This window comes from Peromyscus maniculatus, chromosome 19 (genome assembly GCF_049852395.1).
Source record: "Peromyscus maniculatus bairdii isolate BWxNUB_F1_BW_parent chromosome 19, HU_Pman_BW_mat_3.1, whole genome shotgun sequence".
NCBI lineage: Eukaryota > Metazoa > Chordata > Mammalia > Rodentia > Cricetidae > Peromyscus > Peromyscus maniculatus.
The window spans coordinates 1,450,725-1,478,164 of NC_134870.1; the positions used below are offsets into that span (position 1 = coordinate 1,450,725).

At 41.7% G+C, this 27,440-nt stretch overlaps 1 protein-coding gene and 1 long non-coding RNA gene across 4 annotated transcripts in view; one reads left to right on the top strand and one right to left on the bottom strand.

The window, feature by feature from the left end:
* The first annotated feature begins 6,329 nt into the window (after positions 1-6,329).
* Positions 6,330-9,481, top strand: LOC143269469 (uncharacterized). Its single transcript, XR_013045888.1, has 3 exons — positions 6,330-7,056; positions 8,883-8,930; positions 9,041-9,481. It is a non-coding gene; the product is annotated as an uncharacterized LOC143269469 (long non-coding RNA).
* A 15,633-nt stretch (positions 9,482-25,114) lies between these two features.
* Positions 25,115-27,440, bottom strand: part of Abhd3 (abhydrolase domain containing 3, phospholipase) — a 44,921-nt gene continuing 42,595 nt past the window's right edge. For all 3 annotated transcript variants that reach the window (XM_076554717.1, XM_076554719.1, XM_076554718.1), the window contains one exon: positions 25,115-25,938. In XM_076554717.1, the coding sequence (XP_076410832.1) occupies positions 25,760-25,938 (179 nt within the window). In that variant the 3' untranslated portion in view covers positions 25,115-25,759. The remainder of the gene's footprint in view (positions 25,939-27,440) is intronic.

Sequence of the window (27,440 nt, forward strand, 5' to 3'; positions counted from 1 at the left end):
TGCCGCCGCTGGGCCCGTCTACCTCCACCGGCCCCCGCCGCAGGCCTACCTGCGTCTGCTTGTCTCTGCCGCCGGGCCTGTCTACCTCTGTGGGCCGCCGCTGGGACTGAATGTCTCTGCCGGCTGCCTCCGGGCCTGAATATCCCTGTAGGTTGTCACCGCTGGGCCCGTCTACCTCAGCGGGCTGCTGCTGGGCCCGTCTACCTCCGCGGGCCGCCGCCGCAGGCCTACCTGCGTCTGCTTGTCTCTTCCGCCGGGTCTGTCTCCTGTATTTGTTATTAAAAAGAAATCTGGTAAATGGAGAATGGTAACAGACCTTAGAGCAATTAACAAAGTAATTCAGCCAATGGGCTCTCCACAGTCCAGAATTCCTTTTCCTACTCTGCTGCCAAAAGGATGGCCTCTCATAGTTATTGATTTAAAAGACTGTTTCTTTTCAGTACCCTTACAAGAAAAAGACAGAGAAAGATTTGCGTTCACAGTGCCTACTTATAATAATTCTCAACCGGTTAAGAGATATCAATGGAGGGTCCTCCCACAGGGAATGTTGAATAGCCCAACCCTGTGCCAATATTTTGTACATCAGCCATTGGAAAGGATATCTAAAAAATTTCCTAAATCTATAATTTATCATTATATGGATAATATTTTACTAGCTGACTCAAATGCAGATACTTTAGAAAGAATGTTTGAAGAAGTAAAGAAAATTTTGTGTTGCTGGGGATTACAAATTGCTCCTGAAAAGATACAAAGAGGAGATTCTATTAGTTATTTAGGATATAAAATAGGTCTACAAAAAATTAGACCCCAAAAGGTGCAAATTAGGAGAGATCGATTACGGAGTCTTAATGACTTTCAAAGATTATTTGGAGACATTTCTTATCTATAAACTATTGTTGGGGTAAAAATCATGAACTGAATAACTTGTTCAAAATCTTAGAAGGTGACAGGGTTTTAAATAGTCCAAGAGGATTATCACCTGAAGCTGAGAAAGAATAGTCCTTGGTGAAGGACACATGGATTGTGTTGATCCAAAGCTGGATTGCATTTTGGTTATTTTACCCTCTAGACATTCTCCTACAGGAATTTTAACACAGAGGGAAGATATTATATTGGAATGGATATTTTTACCAAATAAACTGAGTAAAAAATTAAAAACTTATGTGGAAAAAAATCTCTGACTTGAATTTGAAAGGAATAGAACCAGCAGAAATTGTCATACCTTTAACTAAGGAGGATATTGAAAAATTATGGGCAGAAAGTGAACCTTGACAAAGAGTTTGCAGGCAGTAATTTTCTCGGAGAAATTAATAGCAGATTTCTTCAAAGCGATAGAATTGATCTTATAAAGAGAGCTGATTGGATTTCTGCCTTGAATTATACGGGAAAAGCCCATATCTGGAGTTCATACATTTTATACAGATACAAACAAGGAAAGGCAAGTTACAAATCAGAAAATTTAAGTAAAGTGGTTCAAAGTCCTTATAATTCAGTTCAAAAATCAGAATTGTATGCTATTCTGTTGTTATTAAAGGATTTTTCAGAACCTCTTAACATAGTTACTGACTCTCAGTGTGCTGAAAGAGTGGTCTTACATATTGAGACTACAGAATTTATCCCTGATGAGTTAGAATTAACTACATTGTTTATTCAGTTACAAGATATATTCAGGAAAGGAATCATCCTTTCCCATACATATATAACTCACATCTGATCCCATACAGGTCTGCCAGTTCCTCTAGCACAAGGTAATGATGAGATTGATAAATTATTGATAGGAAATGTGCTAGAGGCCTCAGAATTTCATAAAAAACATCATGTCAATAGTAAAGGTTTAAAAAAGGATTTTTTTCATAACCTGGCAACAAATCAAATTGTAAGGAAATGTCCTACTTGTTCCTTTTACAATCAGACTCCATTATCAGCAAGATGTAACCTAAAGGGTACTCAGAGGAATGAAATCTGACAGATGGATGTGTTTCACTTTGCAGAATTGAAATATGTACACCATACCATTGATACTTATTCAGGATTTCAATGGGCAACTGCTTTGAGTTCTGAAAAAGCTGATTCTGTAATCACTCATTTGCTAGAAGTTATAGCCATCATAGGTATACCTGCACAAATCAAAACTGACAATGCTTCATCATATGTCTCTGTTAAAATGAAACAGTTTTTCGCTTATTACAATATAAAGCATATTACAAAGCATATTACAAGTATATCACATAATCCTATAGGCCAACAGTTATAGAAAGATCAAACATAACTCTAAAGGATATGCTAAATAAACAGAAAGGGGTAACAACCCCCCCCGAAATAGACTGCATAATGCTCTATTAATTTTGAATTTTCTCAATGCTAATGAAAAAAGAACAACAGCTGCAGAGAGACACTGGATAATAGGAAAAACCTACAGAATTCAATCAACCTATATACTTTAAGGATGTGCTGACCTCAGAAAGGAAACCAGGATATGTGTTATGTTGGGGATGAGGTTTTGCTTTTGTTTCTACAGGAGAAGATAAGCTGTGGATACCATCAAAATTGATAAAGGTTTGATTTGAACAAGAGAGACCTCTTAATTAGCATGACCATCCAATTTAAACTAACTTATGCTGTTAATACATGCCTTTTCATTTAATGAGATATAACTTACCAAAAGGGAACCTCCCCAAAGTTAGTCTTGGGGAAAGTTTTTTGTTTTTGTCTTTCAGGAGAATGAAGGCTAAGGAATCTGAAGAACACTGGACAAATGAGACATCTGAAGAAAAAGGACAAATCATCTAGAAAAATGTCCCAAGAAAAAGAGTAAAATGGCCTATTGGTATATCAGCTATAAAATTTCATAAGTCTTCCTAAATGTTTCTGCTCTTCTCTAAAGACATTTAACACTATTGGTCTTCTTGTAGTCACAGTTCAATTAAAATTATAAAGCTGGCTTTGGAGTTGGAGGATGACTCTCCCCTTTTTTAAACCCAAGCATGTTGTTAAAAGGAAAATACGCCCAGCACTCGGGAGGCAGAGGCAGGCGGATCTCTGTGAGTTTGAGGCCAGCCTGGTCTCCAAAGCAAGTTCCAGGAAACGCGCAAAGCTACACAGAGAAACCCTGTCTCGAAAAAAACCAAAAAAAAAAAAAAAAAAAAAAAAGAAGAAGAAGAAAATACAAACTCCCTGTATCATGCCAGAAGAAAGAGCCATCTACTTCTGAGAAAAACCAAAAACCAAAAAAGGGACTATTCTATTACTATCAATCTCAATTCTTTGATTCTATTCTGATTCTTTAAACTTTTCTTAAAGTATGAGTTTTATAACAAAATTTACAAGATCAATATATGTTAAACTTTGTTAAGATATTAATGGTCATAGACTACTAAGTAATTCTAGAAAAAAGGCTTCAATTAGCTGCATATATATGTCTTTGTGTTTGAGTCTCTATCAGTTTTCTGCAGGAAATCACCGCCAGACCTAACATCAAAACTGAAGTTTCCAGGAAGAACATGGGGCCCCACAACAACAATTCCACATGGATAATAATAATACTACTAAGCTGACAAACATCATCTACAGCTCAGCTTTGGACTACAAACTGCTCAGAGCAATTTTGAGATGGCTAGCTGAGATGATCCAGTTTCAAAGATTACTTGAATAAGGACTAGAAATAAGCCCTGAACTTTGGCATTATGCATAGACTGGGCAACAAAGGATATAGCTACCTTTCCTAGAATTTGACAATTAACCTAAATTTTTTCTTTTCAGATTAAAGATACCTTTGCCCATATCCAGCAGGGAGCAATTTTAAGAATATGATACCCACATTCCCAAAGAAGTGGTGTAAGGCATGTGGTTTTTTGGTCTTTTAATGGGTTTTGGGTCTGGGATAATTTTCATTGTTTAGGAGGGTTGCTTACAAGTTGTTGTTAAGGGTTAGGAAAAGGGCTAAGCAAAGGAGATTAGATTTAAGGTTCTTGTTAAAAAAAAGATATATAGAAATGATAGAATAGAGGGTAGATTATTGAATCTACTCTGGAAAATAAAGAGAAGATATAGATACGCTATAGATAAAAACATAGATTATTGAATCTACTTTTAAAGAAAATTACTAGTTTTAAATACTTTACATTGGATTGAATTTTGTATATTGTATACAAATTATATATATTGAGATTGATATTGTTAGAAAACACTATATATATATATATATTTCTAATATTGTTCAAGATATTGTACTTATACCATTCATTTAACAATGTAATGCAATTTACTAATCCTTGAATGTTATTATTACCAACTATTAGGATATAAAGAAATGAAATTAGTAGTTAGACACTACAGTCAAACTTATAGTCATATTATGTATGTTTTTAAGATCAAGCAGATATATTTTAGATAGACAGGTCATTTTTAAACCCTTCAGAGACCTACAGAATATGGCATTTAAAATGTTTTAACAACTTAGAAAATTTTTCTTTTTTTATGGCTATGAGACATGTCAGCTCCTGGCCGTACCAATCTACTTCAGGAAAAATATGGGCATTAAAGAAACTGCATATGGAGTTAACTTTCATTGTGGCAAAAGTTAGCACTGGACAATAAAGTATCCTTGAATCGACTGTTGACAAACAGGACAAAATGGACAGACAGGACATGAAACAAAGGACTACTGATTCCTGCCAAAACAAGTGTGGTTATGGCTTTATCAAAAGGCATCTTCTGAGGCCAGGACATTATGGCACCATCCCTGAAGTGGCCTTTACAACCCTGTAAAGGTACAGTGCTTCTTTCTTTGAAGGCAGCTGAACTGGCAGTGGACCAATGGCTTCTGATGTACAGTGGAACAGCAGCTGAAACAGTTATTCTTGAAAGAGTAACTAAGCTGACAGAGTCTAACCTCTCAATGGTAGATTGGCAAATAATCGAGGGATGTGGAGAAGAACGGGATGCCGAGGTGAAGACACACACACAAGCCAAGAAGAATGGACAGCTGAATTAAAAAACATCAATTTCTAGAATTTAAGATCCTGAATATGACAGGACACTAGTGGAATTCAGGTGTTTCTGGTACATGGACTGCTCTCACCCAATGTGAGGTTGAACTGTTGGCCTTGTGTACATCCTACTTCACAAATGAGTCTGTCAGATACGCTAAGCCTATAGGCCAAAGATGATGCCCCCAAAGCTGCGGAGAAACCTCGGGTGACTGTCCAGGCAGCTGGCTGTTTCTGTCAACTCACATTTTTTTTTTTGGAAGTCGCTTGTTTTCATTTCCTGTTTTATTAGGTAATATTATTTCCTTCTTGGGTCTCTGAGGGAGTTGAAGATTAGATAGTTATAGTTGAAGATTAGATAGTTATAGTTATAGTTTTCCTTGTTAAGAATTTCAGAAAAGAGGGCTGGAGAAATGGCTCAGAGGTTAAGAGCACCAACTGCTCTTTCAGAGGTTCTGAGTTTAATTCCCAACACCCACATGGTGGCTCACAATCATCTGTAATGAGATCTGCACCCTCTTCTGTATACATAATAAATAAATCTTTAAAAAAAAGAATATTTGTTCTAAAAAAAAATTTCAGAAAAGGAACTCACTAAAGAGGTGTAAGTGTATAAATTTGAAAGACATTATAAGATAGTTCTGTTAGTAATATAAGTTAGGATAGAAAGTGAATTAGGTACATTTTGGACTTAATAAAATAGGACAGATAATGGAATTATTTCCTCTGAATTTGTCAAATGCAAATGGACTAGACATTGTTTAGGTATTTATTGTATATATTGTATATAGTTACTGTACTTATTGTATATAGTTTTTCTTATATTAGTTATAACTTTTTCCTTTTTTCTTTTTATTAGAACAGAAGGGAGAAATATGGTGATATTTTATTTGTGCTGAAATGTGATTTTATTTGTATGCTAATAAATAAAGTTGCCTGGGGGTCAGAGCTAATAGCAAGCCATTTAGCAGAAGTCTGACAGTGGTAGCACATGCCCTTAATCCCAATCACATGACAGGCAGAATCTCTGTGTGTTCAAGGACACAGCCAGCATGGAGACACATGCCTTTAATCTCAATACCAACCATAGAGACCTGGAGGTCTGTATAGACAGGCAGTGATGAGGAGGTCATATGGTTGGGTTTAGAGCCAATGAGAAGGCAGAACAGAAAGCCAATAAAAATAATACAGACACACAGGAAGTAGGTCTCTTTTCTCAGGGGAAAATGGCAGCGGCTGGTAAGCTAAGGGCTATTCGCTAGTGCTCTGACCTCTTGGGCTTTTAACTCTGCATTTGGCTCTGTGTTTCTTACTTAATAAGACTCTTCAGAATTACAAGTGGTGGTGTTAGGATTCTGCCACTCCAGCTGCATGACTGCACATGTGCAGTTCAGTAGCTAAGCGAGGGGTCTTACGTCCTACGTCATCAGTGCCCTGCATGATCAAGCAAATGCTCAGCGCCATCACATGATCAGCACATGTGTGGCATAGCTCCGTAAGCCCACCTGCGCATGTGCAGGGGAATCCTTAAAAAATCGGACACAGACTTCTCCCCTCTATCCTCTCTTTTCTCTCCTCTCCCCACTATCTCTATCTCCCTCTCTCTCTGATCTCTGCACGTGCTTCTTCTCCAGGCCTGGTTCTTCTGCTCCCCACTTCCTCCTAACAGAGCTCTGATACTGAGTTTTGTCGTGGCTCGTGCCTCATGACCTTTTTACACGGTAACCAGCGCTACTTATTTTTAAAACAACATTGATGCTGTGATGAGACAGGCTCTCCTGGTGCCCTGAGTCTGGGGCTCTGCATCCGGGATCCTGTACCGAGGTTTATTGGACCTGCGACTGCCCGCTCCGCTTTTTTCATTTGCCCAGCTGCCTGAGCGCTCTTCACAACACACCCACTAACCAGACTGGTGAGTTTCCCCTTTCCAATCCCTTGACATTTCTCGCAACATAGCCCAAGATATATTCCTCATGCTGGACCCGCAGGGGGTCCTCAGCTGTGTACCACGACACATTATCTCTTGATGAAGTATTGAATGCTGTCTGGACTCCCAAGGAGTCCTCTGGTACATACGCCCCCCAGCCCTCTCACCTCCTGTGATGACGGGTGGGGTAACTTGTGCTGATGCTGGTCCACAGATTACCTGCCCTCGGGGATGCCCAGGATGGGAGTCTGGGATCCCATTTGTTATTTTAATTTTTTATCTCTCAGCTGCAGTCATGGGACAAGGAGGCTTCCTCCTCTTGGTTTCACTCCTCTTCTGACAAATGCCTTAAATACTCCCAGATACCAGTAAATTTGGCTACATAACAGCTGCTTGAACCCCAATTTTCACAGGAATTATCTAACTTTTGCCAACAGACAGGCAAATGAGTTGCCTTATCCCCATGCTTTTACCTAAGCTCTAAACCCTCCCTTTCTGATTCTTTCTCTCCTGCCCACTTGTATTCCTGAGCCTAAGGAATCTCTGACTCAAAAGAACTTTATCTTATCTGTTCTCTGCTCTGTTCTCTGGTACTAGGCAGGCTGCTAAGCACGGACAGGTCTGGAAGCAGCTAGGACGCATGTAAATAAGTTTACGATCAGGACCCACATTGGGATCATAATAATCCGGATGGCTCTCTAGCCAGAGATCAGTTTACAGCCTGCCTCCTGACAGGTCTTCCTAAAGCTATCCTCAAGCCAGCAAACTATCAAAAAAAAAAAATTCATGACACAGAATAAAATCTGTCTTTTGTCTCCCAGACCTCCCTGACATTCGGGCTAAAACTTAAGCATCTGGAGAGCAAGGCTCCTGACCCCACAGGGAGAAATTTCAGCTGTGGCATTTAAGGTGTACCAGGGGACAGATGAGAAAGCCTGTGAACAGAATTGCCAAGTGCTGGCACACACTATCTGAGCGGCTGCTAAGGGCTTCCAGATCCCTGTTTTAGAAAGCTATGCGGGCTAGTACATGCCCTGCTGGGCCATCAATTGAGCCTTGTTTGAAGTGCCACCTAGAGAGTTAACTGGTCAGCTGACTGCCCCTGTGCTCCTCGGGGCATGGGGACATCAAACTAAGACCTCCAGCAGACCTCCTAGGCCTGGCCATGGGCTCACAGGGAACCCAGGATGCAGCATGGGGCGATCTGTTTCCTTCCTTTGGACACCAAGCCACTTACTCAATCCTGAGGGAATTTTGGGGTCCCACCTCTCTTCATTTCCCTATTGTCAGGGTAGGGGGACAGCCTCACCCACCTCACCAGACTTAATTGTATTTTCAAGGTTACTTAATGGGAAAAGATTTTCCAGCTAAGGTAGGAGCTTTCGTTTCATTTGCTTCCCCCATGTGCCTCACTCCAGACCGGTCAGCGGTGCCTCTTCTCCTCCTCATGCACAGGGACACAGACAGAGCCCTGATCTCTTTCAAGTTCCAGAGGACACCAGGATCCATTGCCTTGTCACCAGTTCCAGAAGAATGAGGTTTCACCCCACAAGCTTTTCCCTTCCTGGTTCCCTCTCCTAATTAACTACTCAGCTAATTGTTACGAGATCACCATAGAGTTAGAGTCCAAGGACCATCAGATATACCAGAACAACCCCAGACCCAAAAGTGTCTGGGCTCTGCAAAAACAGTCTTTAATATAACCATCTATTACCATTAAGTGCTCTCAACAATTGATCACCTGTGTCTCCTGAATGCTAAACTAATAAAAGAAACAGGTGCCTTAAAATAATCTGTCTCTGATAAAGCTTATCTCAGGTAAAAATTAAAAACATATTTCAATCTCTCTGCCTCTCTCATTAACACTAACCAATATAAGCAGAGTACCAAACACTACAATGGTCACCAGCCCAAGACTTTAATTTTTCTCATGGCTGCTTCTTAATATATTCAAATTTTTTTCTAAGCTCTAGAAACCAGCTTAAATCCATCTGGACAGGTCAGATCTACTTTAGGTAAGTGCCAAACCCAAACTTTCCTGGTCTCAGGACCCCCTCTAGCACCCTGGGAACCCCCTATGGGAAAAAAATAATTCTTTTTTCTAAGCTTGTCTCTGTCTCACCAGCATCCTGTCAGACACAAGCAGCCAGAGTGCCAAGCCAAGAAAGATGGACAGCTCCGAGGCAGCAGACCACAGCCCACCATCCCAGGAGGCCTGTCTACCTAGAAGCCCCCTTCCCTACCCCCCAAGAGTCAACTGATGCCCACCAAGTCAGCTGGAAGCAGTTTTTTTCTGGGAGAAATGACGTTCCCATTTCTGTTCACCCGCTTCTTTATAATAAGCAAAAACTCTGGAATGTTAGGATTCTGCCCTGCTCCAGCTGCATGACCACACATGCAGAGCTCAGGAGCTAAGCAAGGGGTCTTGCATCTTACATCATCTGTGTGCTGTGTGGTTGCACAAATGTGTGCAGCATGGTCACACAATCAGTGCATGCCTGGTGTAGCTCCATTAGCCTACCTGTTCATGTGCACTGTAATCCTTAAAAAGCCAGCCACAAACTCCTCCTCTTTCTCTCTCCTCTCTCTCCTCTCTCTCTCCTCTCTCCTCTCTCTCTTTCTCTCTCCTCTCTCTCCTCTCTCTCTCCTCTCTCTCTCTCTCTCTCTCTCTCTCTCTCTCTCTCTCTCCTCTCTCTCTCTCTCTCTCTCTCTCTCTCTCTCTCTCTCTCTCTCTCTCTCTCTCTCTCTCTCTCTCTCTCTCTCTCTCTCTCTCTCTCCACATGCTTTTTCCCCAGGCCTGGTTCTTTTGTCCCCCCTTTCTCCTAATAAAGCTCTGATACTGGGTTTTGTTGTGTCTCATGACCTTTTTGCCCAGTAACCAGTGCCACTTAGTTTATCATTTTTTAAAACAACAGGTGGTCCATGCCTTTAGTCCCAGCACTCCAGAGGCAGAGGCAGGTGGATCTCTGTGAGTTCAAGGCCATCCTGGTCTATATATGTAGTTCCAGGCCAGCCAGAGCTATGTAGTAAGACTGTTTCAAAGAAAAACAAAACCAACAAAAAACAACCAACCAAACAAAATAGTACTAAAGAAAACATGATTATTTGTAGCCAGTGGTCAGGGAATACAGGTATGTTATACATATTCATAGAGACTAGTTTTTGTCTTACACACACACACACACACACACACACACACACACACACACACACGTACGTTTTCTTTTCTTTTACTTGAGAATGGTTAGCCTCAAACTCCTATGTAGCTGAGGATGACCCTGAATTCCTGGTCCTTTTGTCTGTACCTCCCAAGTGCTGGGACTACAGGCATGTCTTACCATACTAGACTCATGATAGTTCATTTTATATCAAGTCTCTCAAAATGACCCTTTAATAAGAAAATATTGAGGTTTCAAAGATGAGATTGAAACACCTTTTTATGGCATTAGAAAAAGTAAACTATATGGTGAGTCTAAGGATTAAGTATCATACAGGTTTCATTTTGACCTTGAAAATGACCAAGTAAAGAAAAGTAGATAAATGGTGTCTTAGTGACTGTTCTATAGCTTCGATGAGACACTATGATCAAGGCAACTTATACAAGTAAGAGTTTACTTGGGGATTACAGTTTCAGAGGCTGAGTCCATGACTGTCATGAAGGGGAGCATGGCAGCAGGCAGCAGGTATTGTGTTGGAGCAGTAGCTGAAAGCTCACATCCTGAGACATCAGCCACAAGGCAGAGAGTAACATTGGCAACTTTTGAAAATCACAGCCAGCACCCAACAAGGCTACACCTCTTTATCCTTCCAAAACTAAGTCAAACTTCCCTACAGTTTCACCAACTCTGGACCAAGCATTCAGATAAATGGGCCTATGGGGATCACTCTCATTCAAACTACCACATTCCATGCTCTGGCCACCATAAGCTTGTGGCCAAATCATAATGCGAAATACATTTAGTCCAACTTCAAAAGTCCCATAGTCTTTCACAGTCTCAGCACAGTTTAAAAGTCCAAACTCTCTTCTGAGATTCAAGGCAATCTCTTAATTGTAGCCTCCTGTAAAGTCAAAATCAAAAAGTAAATTCCATAATTCCACCTTATAATGGCATAGAATATACATTGCCATTCCAAAAGGAGGGATGGGTAAATAGTGATGAAATCCTGGACCAAAGCAAGATGAAAATCCAGCAGGGCAGACTCCAGCTCCTGCAGCTCCATCTGATGTCAAAAAGGGCTTATCTGGCTTGGCCCTTCTAGCTTTTCTGAGCGCCAGACATGCCTCTCTCCTGGGTTACATCTACTACTTGTATTGCATTCTCCTTCACAGATATCCCACAGCTCTGGCATCTCCAACACATTCTATGCTTCACTTTCACATTTTCACAGAATGGCATCTCAGGACTCCCCTGCCGTGCCTGGCCTCAGCAGCTCTCCTTAACCACAGAGAAAGATTCCTCACCCTCTTCACCCCTCTATCCTTCATGACTCTGAAGTCAGAACCACATGTGTGGGACTGCCAAGTCTGACTGCCATCTTGGTGTGAACACTGGTACCCGTGAATCTCATTTGCAGCAGCTTTAGATTTGTTGCTTATTATGAATGGAAAATTCCTCAGGCCTCCCTTTTATAAGTTGGAAGCTTAGTTGAGTGGGGTCTTGCCATGAGGACATCCTTTCCTTTATTCTATTTTGAATTAGGTCTTTCTTTAATCTTTCATCACTTTCAGCACAAGCCTTGGCTCCAACATTAAATTTTCTGGTGCTCTTTTTCTCCTCAAACACAAAGTTTGTATTTTTTTTTATCACCTTGCTCTTTTTCATCATATACCTGAATAAGAGTTAATTCTAGTAACTATGTGATAGAATCAATATTAGGCCATCTTGAAATCTCCTTAGCCAAAGAAATTAGTTCATTACTTTTCAATTTAGCCTCAAGCAGACTCTTAGGACAAGGGCAGAAAACAGCCACATTCTTTGTCTTTAGCTCCTTGCTAATACTATTCCCCTCTGAAGCCTCTTAAGGTGGGCCTCCATAGTCCATATTGTTCTCAGCACTATTGTCTTCCAAGCTCCTGCTAGGATGGCCTGCCAAGTCCCACTTATAGTGTTCAAGCATTTTCACAGTCCAAAGTCCCATAGTCTTCCCCATTCCTTTGAAAACCAGTACGGTCAGGTCTGTCACAGCAACTCAACTCTTGGTACCAACTTCTTAGTTACTTTTCTATTGCTGTGATTATACCATGACCATGGCTATTCATAGAAGCAAGAGCTTATTTGGGGCTTACAATTTCAGAGGGTGAGTCTATGACCATGGAGGTGAGCATGGCAGCAGGAGGCAGGTATGGTGCTAGAACAATAACTGAGATCTCACATCTTGAGACACAACTGTGAGGCAGAGAGAACAACACTAGGGATGGCTGGGATTTTGAAAACCCTGCATCCAGTGACATGACAGCTCCAACAAGGCCACACCTTTTAGTCCTTCCCAAACAGTTCCATCAACTAGGGACCAGCTATTCAAACATATGAACCTATGGGGGCTGTTCTTATTTCACAAATACAATATTTAAAACTTTTAGGCAACAATACCAGTGTATTATTATGGAAGGGCTACACTCAGTAGAAAGTAAAATTACACAATTTATCTAATGATTAACTGAGTTATGGTACTCGCTGACAATGAAGACAAGTCTTTCTTAATTGCTATATATTTACATTGTATAATATATATATATATATAATGTAGCATATAATTATCTTTCATTACAAATATGTTCAAAGAGGCTGGAGAGATGGCTCAGTGGTTAAGAGTGCATTCTCCTCTTGCAGAGGACCTCACATCAGTTCCTAGCATCCATGTCAGGTGACTAACAACTGCTTCTAACTTCATATAACTCCTGCTCCAGGAGGTGCAGTACCTCTGGCCTCAGAGGGCACCCATATACACATGTACATATTCACACATACACATAAAAATAACACAGATCTTAAAAAATATTTGTACATACACATACATACACATTCAGAGCTAGGTGTGGTGATGCATGGCTGTATTCTGAGGCTTTTGGAGATAAGGCAGAAGCATCAAGAGTTCAAGGTCATGTCATTCTCAGCAACATATCAAGTTAGAGGCCAGCCTGGAATGCATGAGACTCTGTTTCAAAAAACAAAACAGAACACGAATAACTACACACACACACACACACACACACACACACACACACACACACACACACACACACACACACATAGATATGTACTTTGCAGAGAGGTAAATAATTTTAATTATTCTCTCTCTCTCTCTCTCTCTCTCTCTCTCTCTCTCTCTCTCTCTCCTCTCTCTCTCTCTCTCTCTCTCTCTCTCTCTCTCTCTCTCTCTCTCTCTCTCCACATGCTTTTTCCCCAGGCCTGGTTCTTTTGTCCCCCCTTTCTCCTAATAAAGCTCTGATACTGGGTTTTGTTGTGTCTCATGACCTTTTTGCCCAGTAACCAGTGCCACTTAGTTTATCATTTTTTAAAACAACAGGTGGTCCATGCCTTTAGTCCCAGCACTCCAGAGGCAGAGGCAGGTGGATCTCTGTGAGTTCAAGGCCATCCTGGTCTATATATGTAGTTCCAGGCCAGCCAGAGCTATGTAGTAAGACTGTTTCAAAGAAAAACAAAACCAACAAAAAACAACCAACCAAACAAAATAGTACTAAAGAAAACATGATTATTTGTAGCCAGTGGTCAGGGAATACAGGTATGTTATACATATTCATAGAGACTAGTTTTTGTCTTACACACACACACACACACACACACACACACACACACACACACACGTACGTTTTCTTTTCTTTTACTTGAGAATGGTTAGCCTCAAACTCCTATGTAGCTGAGGATGACCCTGAATTCCTGGTCCTTTTGTCTGTACCTCCCAAGTGCTGGGACTACAGGCATGTCTTACCATACTAGACTCATGATAGTTCATTTTATATCAAGTCTCTCAAAATGACCCTTTAATAAGAAAATATTGAGGTTTCAAAGATGAGATTGAAACACCTTTTTATGGCATTAGAAAAAGTAAACTATATGGTGAGTCTAAGGATTAAGTATCATACAGGTTTCATTTTGACCTTGAAAATGACCAAGTAAAGAAAAGTAGATAAATGGTGTCTTAGTGACTGTTCTATAGCTTCGATGAGACACTATGATCAAGGCAACTTATACAAGTAAGAGTTTACTTGGGGATTACAGTTTCAGAGGCTGAGTCCATGACTGTCATGAAGGGGAGCATGGCAGCAGGCAGCAGGTATTGTGTTGGAGCAGTAGCTGAAAGCTCACATCCTGAGACATCAGCCACAAGGCAGAGAGTAACATTGGCAACTTTTGAAAATCACAGCCAGCACCCAACAAGGCTACACCTCTTTATCCTTCCAAAACTAAGTCAAACTTCCCTACAGTTTCACCAACTCTGGACCAAGCATTCAGATAAATGGGCCTATGGGGATCACTCTCATTCAAACTACCACATTCCATGCTCTGGCCACCATAAGCTTGTGGCCAAATCATAATGCGAAATACATTTAGTCCAACTTCAAAAGTCCCATAGTCTTTCACAGTCTCAGCACAGTTTAAAAGTCCAAACTCTCTTCTGAGATTCAAGGCAATCTCTTAATTGTAGCCTCCTGTAAAGTCAAAATCAAAAAGTAAATTCCATAATTCCACCTTATAATGGCATAGAATATACATTGCCATTCCAAAAGGAGGGATGGGTAAATAGTGATGAAATCCTGGACCAAAGCAAGATGAAAATCCAGCAGGGCAGACTCCAGCTCCTGCAGCTCCATCTGATGTCAAAAAGGGCTTATCTGGCTTGGCCCTTCTAGCTTTTCTGAGCGCCAGACATGCCTCTCTCCTGGGTTACATCTACTACTTGTATTGCATTCTCCTTCACAGATATCCCACAGCTCTGGCATCTCCAACACATTCTATGCTTCACTTTCACATTTTCACAGAATGGCATCTCAGGACTCCCCTGCCGTGCCTGGCCTCAGCAGCTCTCCTTAACCACAGAGAAAGATTCCTCACCCTCTTCACCCCTCTATCCTTCATGACTCTGAAGTCAGAACCACATGTGTGGGACTGCCAAGTCTGACTGCCATCTTGGTGTGAACACTGGTACCCGTGAATCTCATTTGCAGCAGCTTTAGATTTGTTGCTTATTATGAATGGAAAATTCCTCAGGCCTCCCTTTTATAAGTTGGAAGCTTAGTTGAGTGGGGTCTTGCCATGAGGACATCCTTTCCTTTATTCTATTTTGAATTAGGTCTTTCTTTAATCTTTCATCACTTTCAGCACAAGCCTTGGCTCCAACATTAAATTTTCTGGTGCTCTTTTTCTCCTCAAACACAAAGTTTGTATTTTTTTTTATCACCTTGCTCTTTTTCATCATATACCTGAATAAGAGTTAATTCTAGTAACTATGTGATAGAATCAATATTAGGCCATCTTGAAATCTCCTTAGCCAAAGAAATTAGTTCATTACTTTTCAATTTAGCCTCAAGCAGACTCTTAGGACAAGGGCAGAAAACAGCCACATTCTTTGTCTTTAGCTCCTTGCTAATACTATTCCCCTCTGAAGCCTCTTAAGGTGGGCCTCCATAGTCCATATTGTTCTCAGCACTATTGTCTTCCAAGCTCCTGCTAGGATGGCCTGCCAAGTCCCACTTATAGTGTTCAAGCATTTTCACAGTCCAAAGTCCCATAGTCTTCCCCATTCCTTTGAAAACCAGTACGGTCAGGTCTGTCACAGCAACTCAACTCTTGGTACCAACTTCTTAGTTACTTTTCTATTGCTGTGATTATACCATGACCATGGCTATTCATAGAAGCAAGAGCTTATTTGGGGCTTACAATTTCAGAGGGTGAGTCTATGACCATGGAGGTGAGCATGGCAGCAGGAGGCAGGTATGGTGCTAGAACAATAACTGAGATCTCACATCTTGAGACACAACTGTGAGGCAGAGAGAACAACACTAGGGATGGCTGGGATTTTGAAAACCCTGCATCCAGTGACATGACAGCTCCAACAAGGCCACACCTTTTAGTCCTTCCCAAACAGTTCCATCAACTAGGGACCAGCTATTCAAACATATGAACCTATGGGGGCTGTTCTTATTTCACAAATACAATATTTAAAACTTTTAGGCAACAATACCAGTGTATTATTATGGAAGGGCTACACTCAGTAGAAAGTAAAATTACACAATTTATCTAATGATTAACTGAGTTATGGTACTCGCTGACAATGAAGACAAGTCTTTCTTAATTGCTATATATTTACATTGTATAATATATATATATATATAATGTAGCATATAATTATCTTTCATTACAAATATGTTCAAAGAGGCTGGAGAGATGGCTCAGTGGTTAAGAGTGCATTCTCCTCTTGCAGAGGACCTCACATCAGTTCCTAGCATCCATGTCAGGTGACTAACAACTGCTTCTAACTTCATATAACTCCTGCTCCAGGAGGTGCAGTACCTCTGGCCTCAGAGGGCACCCATATACACATGTACATATTCACACATACACATAAAAATAACACAGATCTTAAAAAATATTTGTACATACACATACATACACATTCAGAGCTAGGTGTGGTGATGCATGGCTGTATTCTGAGGCTTTTGGAGATAAGGCAGAAGCATCAAGAGTTCAAGGTCATGTCATTCTCAGCAACATATCAAGTTAGAGGCCAGCCTGGAATGCATGAGACTCTGTTTCAAAAAACAAAACAGAACACGAATAACTACACACACACACACACACACACACACACACACACACACACACACACACACACACATAGATATGTACTTTGCAGAGAGGTAAATAATTTTAATTATTCTCTCTCTCTCTCTCTCTCTCTCTCTCTCTCTCTCTCTCTCTCTCTCTCTCTCTCTGTCCCTCTCTCTGTCTCTCTGTCTCTCTCTCCCCAAGTCTTCCACAGCATGGTTGGTCTTTCACAGCTGTATCCTACTCCTGGTACCGAGTTTATTTAGGACATATACATACACTTTGCAAAGAGGTAAGTAATTCTTTTTGAGACATGGTTTCTCTACATAGCCCTGGCTGTCCTGGAACTTACTATATAGACTAGGATGGCCTAGGATTCAGAGATCCACCTGCCTCTGCCTCCTGAGTGCTGGGATATAGAGGTAAATAATCTTAATTATTCTTATTATTGCAGAATCCTTTCCTGTCTCTGTACTTTGCAAAGCATAAAAGTATTTAAAGTATTCCTATGTTTGGGTGGTTTAAAGGCAGAGCCAGAAAAAAAAAATGTCTCTAAGGTTTGATACTGGGAATAGATCAAATGGCAGTTGAATAATTCCCAACTTTATAACACACTTAAGAAAAACATATGTCCCACACCTTAAATCCCAGCACTCAAGAGGCAGAGGAGGAGGATCTCTGTGAGTTCAAGGCTAGCCTGCTCTATAGAGTGAGTTCCAGGACAGCCAGGGCTGCACAGAGAAACCTTGTCTTGAAAAAACAAAAAAGAAAACAAAGAAAAAAAACAGAGAGCATTAAAAAAGTCAGATTATTCCTGAAATAGAGCTATTCATTTAGAAATCAAAACAATAAAAGAAATTATATGTAGTAACTTTTACTGTATTAGTCAGTGTAGATATTATAATGTAGGGAAATGAGTGTTAGTGCTTATTCTGTATTTGCCTTGGTCTTAGAAAAAGTGGGGACCAAAATGCTGTCTTTTTGTGAGAACAGGCACTAAAGCAGCACATTTCCTGAGAATCCACTGTCACCTGACCTGGCATGTTGTCTTCATCTATTCCAAATTAAGTTCTAGGATGTTGAGAGCTCACCTTGTGACAAGAGCTATATTAGGCTAAGAATAACTGTGAATTTTTTTTTTTTAATTATCACTTTACTCTGAGAAACTGCTTCAGCAGTTGCTCTCATTCAGGGAGAGGTTGAAGAAATCTGTGACCTCCTCGATCCACCAAGTGACTTCATAATACTAATGTCTAGTTCAGGAGAACTGGGTAGAATTATGGCATATTCTGGTCTTCTACCTTAATAAGTATAGCTAAAATTTGCCAATTACCATGTTAACCGGTTTACATTTTTTGGAAAAAATTTGTATTTATTATTATTTTATTATTATGTGTGTGTCACTCATGCCAGGGTGCACATGAAGGTCAGGGGTAGTTTTGGGGAACAGGTTCTCTCCATCTACTCTGTGGGCCCCGGGACTGGATGCAGGTTTAGACTTGATGGCACATGCCTTATCTTACTGAGCCATCTCGATGGTGGAGCTCCACATTGTTTATCTCATTCGACACTCACAGCTCTTCTGTCCATTCTAATAAGATGTGACAGTGAAGTGAGAGCTGACGTTGAAATATAAGATCCTGTCTTTTTGGTTTGGAGATGTTTTGTGTTTGGGGTTATAGGTGTATACCCCATTAAACCCAGATGAAAGTAGTGTGTGTGTGTGTGTGTGTGTGTGTGTGTGTGTGTGTGTGTTGTATTATTTGTTTCTTGGTTGTTTTTGAGATGGAGTCTTGCTGTATAGATAAGGCTATCCTGGAATTCATGGCTATCCTCCTGTCTTAGCCTCCCAAATGCTAGGATTATAGGCACGAATCACCACACTGAACAAGATACTGTTAGTTTGGTATTGGAGTTAACTGAGAAATTGTCTGTTTACTAAGGAGTCTGGCTGCATTGCATTGCTTGGCAATACTACAAAGCATTCGCATTCATTAGAATTTCTCACATTTTTCACGAGTGTTTAACTAGTATTTGAATATCATTGTCTTGGGTTTCTCAGTCTTCTACCCCAGTTCTTCTGCTTGCCATGTTTCTTACAATCCTTTGAATTTATCTTTGTATTTTAAAAATAAACAATGAATATAATACATTTTTTAAAAGTTCTTATTATTTTTGTGTGCACGTGTGTGAGCGCATGTGTGCTGTGGAGCATGTGTGGAGGTCAGAGGAGCGCTTTCAGCAAGCTGTTCTTCCCTTCTGCTGGTGGGGTCTAGGCTTGAACTCAGGTTGTCAGTTTTGGCAGCAAGTCCCTTTACCTGCCGAGCCTTACACACAGTAGAGAAATGAAGACACATTCTCCACCTGTCTCCTATTCCCCAGACCATATTAGTGGTAGCATTCAGGCATCTGTACTGGCCTGCCCCTAGGGTCCTGACAGGATATACCTCAGCTGCAGCCGCTAAGAGCAACCCGTGTGCGTTCTCTATGTTCCCTTATAAAAGGAAGGCTTTACCTAACTCTCCCTCTCTCTTTCTCTCCTTCCCTCCCTCCCCCTCTCTCCCTCCCTCTCCCTCTCTTTCTTGCTCTTCCTCTCTTTCTTGCTCTTCCTCTCCCTTCACTTTCATCCACAGGTACCGGTCTCTGGCCCCTTCTCTCCCTCCCACTAAATAAACCTCCCACATGGACCCTGTTGTATGGCATGACTCCTCGCCACTTTTTAAAACACACCACTTGGTGCCATGACTTGGATAGGCTCTCCGGGCAGTCTGAGACGTGCTGGAACCCTGGAACTTGGTCCACCCACGACAGCCCTCCTTTCCTACCTAAGGGATCACTGGGACTCTCCATCCAACATCGACGAATGGTAATGAGGCTTTGTTCTCCAGCACAGTCTTCACCTGGTTTTTCTCAAAGTCCTGGTACCAGGTGACTGTGTCTTACTCAGGCTTTTAGCCCATGGCCCCTGCTTTTTGTGGATGATGATCCACCGAGCAGCCTGTGCCCCCTTGTTGGTCCTTGCTGAATTTCTGAGACACTAGAGATTCCAGCCCTTGGACCTTCTCTACCTTACTCATTGAAAATGTGCCTACCTCCATATCTAGCACCTGACTTAAGGGCTTGAACTTATCTGCCTTTGCAGTCAGACTTGGTCCCACACTCCTTAGACACCAATCAAAATGGTCGCTTACCAGCGCCCCATGCCCTGGTATTTTACAGGACCTTTGCAATTCCTGCCAGGGATCTGCTAGATGGAAGAAGGTACCCTACTTTCAAGCTTTCTCTTATCAATAGTTGTGTGTGGCATGTTTGTTTAGTGGCATACCTTGGCAGGGCCTAACAAAGGTACCCACTTCCCACTAGGACCTTATCTGCCTGCTCCACCTGAAATGGATCTGCTCTCTTCCACTGTAACAAACTGCTTTCTGATTCACTCTTCCACTGTAACATCCTGCTTTCTCATTCACTCTCTTCCACTGTAACAAACTGCTTTCTCATTCACTCTCTTCCACTGTAACAATCCTGCTTTCTCATTCACTCTCTTCCACTGTAACAATCCTGCTTTCTCATTCACTCTCTTCCACTGTAACAAACCTGCTTTCTCATTCACTCTCTTCCACTGTAACAATCCTGCTTTCTCATTCACTCTCTTCCACTGTAACAATCCTGCTTTCTCATTCACTCTCTTCCACTGTAACAATCCTGCTTTCTCATTCACTCTCTTCCACTGTAACAATCCTGCTTTCTCATTCACTCTCTTCTACTGTAACAAACCTGCTTTCTCATTCACTCTCTTCCACTGTAACAAACTGCTTTCTCATTCACTCTCTTCCACTGTAACAAACTGCTTTCTGATTCACTCTCTTCCACTGTAACAATGCTGCTTTCTCATTCACTGTCTTCCACTCTAACAATCCTGCTTTCTCATTCACTCTCTTCCACTGTAACAATCCTGCTTTCTGATTCACTCTCTTCCACTGTAACAATCCTGCTTTCTCATTCATCAACAGCCTTGCCTTCCATTCAATACCAACAATTGGGTCCCTGGATGTGAGACTGGCCTCAGTATTTCTGGACCAGGCAGTCAGGGAACCAAGAAAGAATTCTCCACTTTCTTTTTCTTTGCTCCAAGACCTGCTTGTGTCTGTCTGCTCTCTCTCTAAATGTCCTGTTTGCTGCAACGTGTGAGGTGAATCTGAGATAGAGAAGCCAGCTTCATCTGGCTCAGCACACATCAGTTTTCCCTCTTTTAATTTAACTTCTGGTGTGTGTGTGTGTGTGTGTGTGTGTATGTGATTGGAATTTAACCTTATATGTGTAAATTTAAGCTGGGTTTAATTCTGTGTGTATGTGTATGAAACTTGGATCCAACTCTATGTACATGTGCTTGTAACTATTGTTTAGAAAAAACGTGTTTTAAACAGCAGCTGTGTGGCTTTTCTCCATCTTGGCTGGTGACCCCATCATGATATAAGTAGCTCTATGGTTGTCAGACATCTTTTGCTGAGGTTAAAGAGTACACTTCTTAGTCCTAATGAGCTCTCTGTTCATTGTATCTCTTTTTAAACCAAGAAAGCAGCAAGCCTCAAATATTTTGACTGCCCTCAGGAATCAATCACCTGTGTCTCCTGGTAAATGGAATAGAAGGAGGGTGTCAAGGTGATGCTGTACTGATGGGAAAGGAACATGTGCTTTAAGGCCCCTTTATGTGAAGATAGGAAAGCTTAAGTGCTGATAAGGAGAAAGTGATTTGAGGTGTATAAAAGAATGAAACATGTTCCATTTTCTCTCTCGCTCTATGTTACTGTTCACAACCTTGATATTGATGAAATTCTGATAAGCTATTAATCTAGCTTTGGTGGAGTACTAAACACTATACCCCACCACTATAGTATTATAGCCACAAGCTCAGGATTTAAAATTCCCTTTGGTTGCTTTCTAATGTGTCTAAAACTTACCTCTTTTTGTAAACTCAAAGTTCTTGTGAGCTCCAGGGAGTGGACTTGGATTCACCTCGAACAACATCTTGCCAGGTCCAAGAGGCGCCTGACAGTTCCACAGAGCCTGGACAGTGAGGGAAACAGCCAGCTGCCCCAGGACATGGGCAACACCCAAGTTTTCTTAGGTCCCCCAAAGATGATCGATGCCTGCCCCGGGCCAGCAGGAAGCAGTCTTGAGAACAGGGCACCCTCATCTCCTGGCCCCCGCCCATCACCTGTTACCCCTTTCTAACTCCTCACCTTTTTATAATACACAAAAGGGAGGTGTGTTAGCATTCAGGCGTCTGTCCTGGCTGCCTTCAGGGTCCTGACAGGATGTACCTCGGCTGCAGCCCTAACAGCACCCCGTGTGCGTTCCCTAACTCCCTTATTAAAGGAAGGCTTTGCTTCCCTCTCTCCCTCCCTCTCTTCCTCTTCCTTCACTCTCATCCCCCTTCTCTCCCCTCCCCTCAATAAACCTCCATCATGGGCCCTGTTGTACAGTGTGACTCCTTCCCGCCACTTTTAAAAATACAACAGTGTCCCTAATTTTTCTGTATCGTTTGTGGTATTTCCTTGTGTGTTAATTTTGTCCCATTGCACACTGCTTTGCACCCCTTTTCTTTTTACCCTAACATCCCTTTATACCATCAAAAATGCCAAACACTCCAAACAAATCTCAAAATAAAAAGTTTGAACCTTTATTATTTATTTATTTATTTATTTATTTATTTATTTATTTATTTATTTATTTATTTTTTGGTTTTTTGAGACAGGCTTTCTCTGTATAGCTTTGCGCCTTTCCTGGGACTCACTTGGTAGCCCAGGCTGGCCTCAAACTCACAGAGATCCACCTGGCTCTGCCTCGAGAGTGCTGGGATTAAAGGTGTGCGCCACCACCGCCTGGCTGAACCTTTATTTTTTAAGACAAGTCTCCTGTGGCCCACATGGAAGGAGAACCTACTCAGTTGTCCTCTGACCATAACACACTCACCATGGCACTCAGGCGCGCGCGCGAGCATACACTCTCTCTCTCTCTCTCTCTCTCTCTCTCTCTCTCTCTCTCTCTCTCTCTCTCTCTCTCTCTTTCTCCCCAAAATTAAGTAAAATAAAATAAAAATTAAAGTTCTGTCAGCTAGGAGTGGGACTTTGTGAGCCCCTCCCTGGTCTACAGTTTTGACAGGCTTGACCTTCTGCAGGCCTTGTGCACAGTCACAGATGCTGGAGTTCCTTGTGCACACAGTCACAGCCGCTGGAGTTCCTTGTGCACACAGTCACAGCCGCTGGAGTTCCTTGTGCGCAGTCACAGCCGCTGGAGTTCCTTGTGCACAGTCACAGCCGCTGGAGTTCCTTGTGCACAGTCACAGCCGCTGGAGTTCCTTGTGCACACAGTCACAGCCGCTGGAGTTCCTTGTGCGCACTGTCACAGCCGCTGGAGTTGACGTGTGCCATGGCCTGGTCATGTGGGGAGCAGAGGCCCTGAGCGTGTGCGGGTTTGAGTCAACGTGTGCTGTTAACACAAGCACTGTCGTGTCCAGGAGCCTAGCTTCATAGGAACTGGCAAAGCCTTCCTTGGGGGCCTGAGTGAATGGTGACAGTGGGCAGACAATGTTCACCATGGCCTCACCACTCAGTTTACTGCTCCTGTCTAGGGGAGCTAAACCCATTTCCTCGATCCAGATCTCTACCACTAACCCTGTCTCTATTTATCTGTAACAACCCCCACTTCATTGCTCAGCTGTATGATAAACATGCTGAGCTTCTGGGACCCTGCAGCTCTCCCATCAGAGATTGGGGTCCACCCTACCCCAGCTGTTCTGTTCATCTTTTCTTCAGTTCTCCCGTGCTCCTAGTCAGGTCAAGTGCCTTGGCTGTGCGCAGCTGCCGCACACTATTTTGCCACTGGTTCTCACAACCTTCTCATCACATGATGGTCCCTGAGCCTTGGGAGTAGGGGGCACTATTGGCAGTGAGTGGCTACTGGGGGAGGGAGAGTTCATTCTCTTTGGATGCAGACCCTGATAGGCTGTTCATGTTGCAGTGGATGGCCTTAAACTAAGCAGATTTGCTTTAATCACAAAAAAAAAAAAAAAACCCAAAAACCAAAAACCAAACCAAAACAAAAAAAACAACACATTAGGCTGGAGAGGCGGCTCAGTGGTTAAGAGCATTGGCTGCTTTCTCAGAAGACCCAGGTTTAATTCCCAGCATCCACACGGCAGCTCACAACCGTAACTCCAGTTGTAGAGCATAGGACACCCGCACATAGACATACATGCAGGCCAAACAACAATGCACATAAAAAAGGCAAGAGTGGGTACAGAAAGAATTGAAGGGAAGAAGTAGGGGCAGATTTGATCAAAATACATTATGTTCATGTATGAAATTGTCAAACAATGAAAAAAGTTTTGGAGTTAGACATGGTTACAACTTTGTATCCCAGCTACTCAGGAAACCAAAGCTAGAGGCCTGAGAGCCTGGAGTCAGCACAGGCTACACAATGAGACATGTGTTGATGGCGCACACCATTAATCTCAGCCTAGGAGAGGAGAGCTGGTGGATCTCTGTAAGTTGGAGGCTATCCTGATTTACATAGCAAGTCCTAGGCCAGCCAGGCTAGACAGACAGTTTTGGTAACAATGGCAGCACTGCTGTTAGGACCACAGAAATGGTACAACTTCTATCAAAGGTCATTTGCCAATAACTACCAAATTACTGTTTTGTTTTTTTTTTTCTGCAGTATTGGGAGATTGAACTTGAGGCCTTGGACATAGGCATACACTCTACAGCTGAGCTAACTAACCCCCTGATGCTCAAATTATTTTTATTTTTAAAGTTAATTTTAAAAATCATCGTGTGTGTGTGTGTGTGTGTGTGTGTGTGTGTGTGTGTGTGTATGTGTGTGGCTTGTGATACCTCTCAACCCAATTAAATATCCTGTAGCTCAACGTGTCCCCCTCCACTCTTGGCAGAGGCTCATGTGGTTCAAGCTGCTGTTGAACCACCTCCATAATGCTGGGATTACAGACTACATGCTCAGCCACATGCTCAGTTTTCTATAGTTCTGGGGATTAAACCAAGGTTCTCTGCATGCTAGGCAAGCAACCTACCAACCGATCTGTGCCCCAGCCTGGAAAGTGTTCTTAAGTGGTGTATGACGTTAGCCTAATTCTGCAAACAGTGAAGTGAAAAGTGTTCCTGGTAATATATTCATGACATTATCATTAACATACTTTTCAGATATTATGCTCTGGGCTTCTCTTTTCTTTGAGACTATATAGCCCTGGCTGAGTGGAGCTCACTACAATCTAGGCTGGCCTCACACTCACTGTAATCCGCCGGCTTGTGGCTCCTGAGTGCTGAGACTAAAGCTGTGTGCTACCATACCCAACAGGGCTCTACTTTTGTAGATAAAAACTCACAGAGAAACAATTTAAAATGATAGAATTTATTTTAATATAATGATATACATTTGCACATGTACTATTTTAAAAATAAGCATGTAAATGATAATTATAAAACATAAGTCAGCCCTAATTCAATATTATCAGAATAAATGAGCAGGCATAGGAGTCAGGCTAACATTGTTGCATTTGCCCTTTAAAGTCAGAACAACACTCAGTGCATTGCTGTTCACCCTTCCTCAATGTCGTGTTATCATGAATGCCCCTCTTATAACTTACATTCAAGTCATGAAAATCTCTCAACAGTTATTAAAGTACTAGTAAGTCACTGAACCGAGTAACCTAAAAATACTAGCCTAAATTAAAACCCTGAGGAATTAAAATCTTTTACACAATAGTTTTGGTTAAGTGTAATTCATGTTTGTAAGGACTACTTAATTTAAGGTCATACTTGGTAAGGCAGAGTAAAAATAAGATCTATGACAGTTACAATCTAAACTATCTTTAGTTTCTTGCTACAAAGTTGTTTTGTTTCCCTAGGAAGTAGTTTTGCACAACACTGGACCTCTTCACCATCTTCTGCTGCTTATCAGCTTTATCCTCAGTAGTTGACATTTGTGCACTAGGCTGAGGTGCTTTAACAATGGCGGCTCAGACTTCACGCACCCAAGAACTACATGTCGGAGAGTTCATGTCCATGCTCAACCATGGCCTGCACAAACTGCTTGAAGACTCGGTCCATGTAAGTGCATTGCCTAGGCCAGATTCCCTCCAGAAAACCAATGTGGCCTCCATAAGAAGTGAGGACCAGAGCGACATTAGGGTTTTGCTTAGCAGTTTCTATGGGGATAGCTTGAGGGATTGAAGCAGCAAGATGGGGTGCGGGAGGGGTTGGTGGTAAAGAGGTGGGGGAGAGAGAAGAGAGGTCATTAACATTTTTCATTAGGAAACGTATATGTTATCATTTCTAATCAGTAAGAACATCATTAAACAAATAAATGGAATGAGTTTGACTAATTTATACCAATCATCTATATTCTTATAATAATCCATATTTGCAGTCTTGTACTAAATCATTATTTTTAAAAGAACCAATCTAAGATTTTATATAACCTAAACACACGGGCTGTTTCTCGGCTGTGAGATGGCTCAGCTGCCGAGGTGCGTGTGTCCTCCTGACAGGCTGTGTTGGCTCTCTGGGACCCCCACACGTGTGCTGTGGCACCCACACTAGTGCATGGATCCTCGCACAAACATATACAGAATATCAGATAAAACAAAATACAAATACAGGCTGATTCTTGTTTTGAGAAATTAAAACTAAGCTAACCTTTGTGAGAGTTGTAAATCCATTTTGTGTAATTTTGATTATATGTGAATCTAGATTTTTAAACATGATTGGTAACTGTACAAAGGACTTGAAATCCCAAATGTGATATATACAGTAAAAGCCAAGATATCAAAAACAAAAAGAAATAAAATTCTGGCCAACAGTAATGAGTGTCTACCTCCTGCTGCTGAGACATTTAAGACAGGGTAATTATTTTTTTCTATCTTTCTGATTTTCTGTTTACACTCAACAGAAAAGAAAAACTTAATTGGAAAATGGAGCTGAAACAAAACACTGTAATTCACTAGTAACGGCCGTGTTTGCATGCCCTCTATCCAGTTAACTTTGAGCAGAAAATTCAAGGGCATGAATTAAAGTTATTTTATTTTTTCTCCTAGGCTTTAGAGTTCAGACAGTGGAAAATAAAGTGTGTGTGTGTGTGTGTGTGTGTGTGTGTGTGTGTGTGTGTGTACGTGCACTTGTGCACAACCTCGTTAGTGCTCAGCCGAAGCTCATCCACTGGGCTCCACCCCAGCACTCTGAGTGTCTAACCCTGACGGCTACAGTCATTTCAGAACAAAGGCTCTACCACACTGCGGTCATGCGAATGATGGCGGCCGCCTGTTCCCTCAGGCTGCAGACAATTGTCCACTATGTGATAAGACTATTTTAAGGGCCTGGGGAAAAAAAGTAAATAATTGAGTTCAAACTTCACCCTAGTGTGTCAGGTTAAATGTTGGGAATCTCTTGTTTGTAGCTGAGGCAGCAAAGGATAAGAATGGGTGGAGAAACATCAGACCTTATCCAGTGGAATTATGGGAAGCAACCTTGTAATAGATAACTACAGCCAGTTTCATTTTCTCATCTATAACTAAAGGCCCAAAGTGCCAGCTATTGAAAATCACCTCTGGAAAATTCGACCTCTCAGAGAAATGATGGGTGATTTAAAATATTTGTGTATATTGGGATGTTCTAAAACTTTACAATGCATGTGTTAGGGTTGGGATCTGGGTAATTACACTGT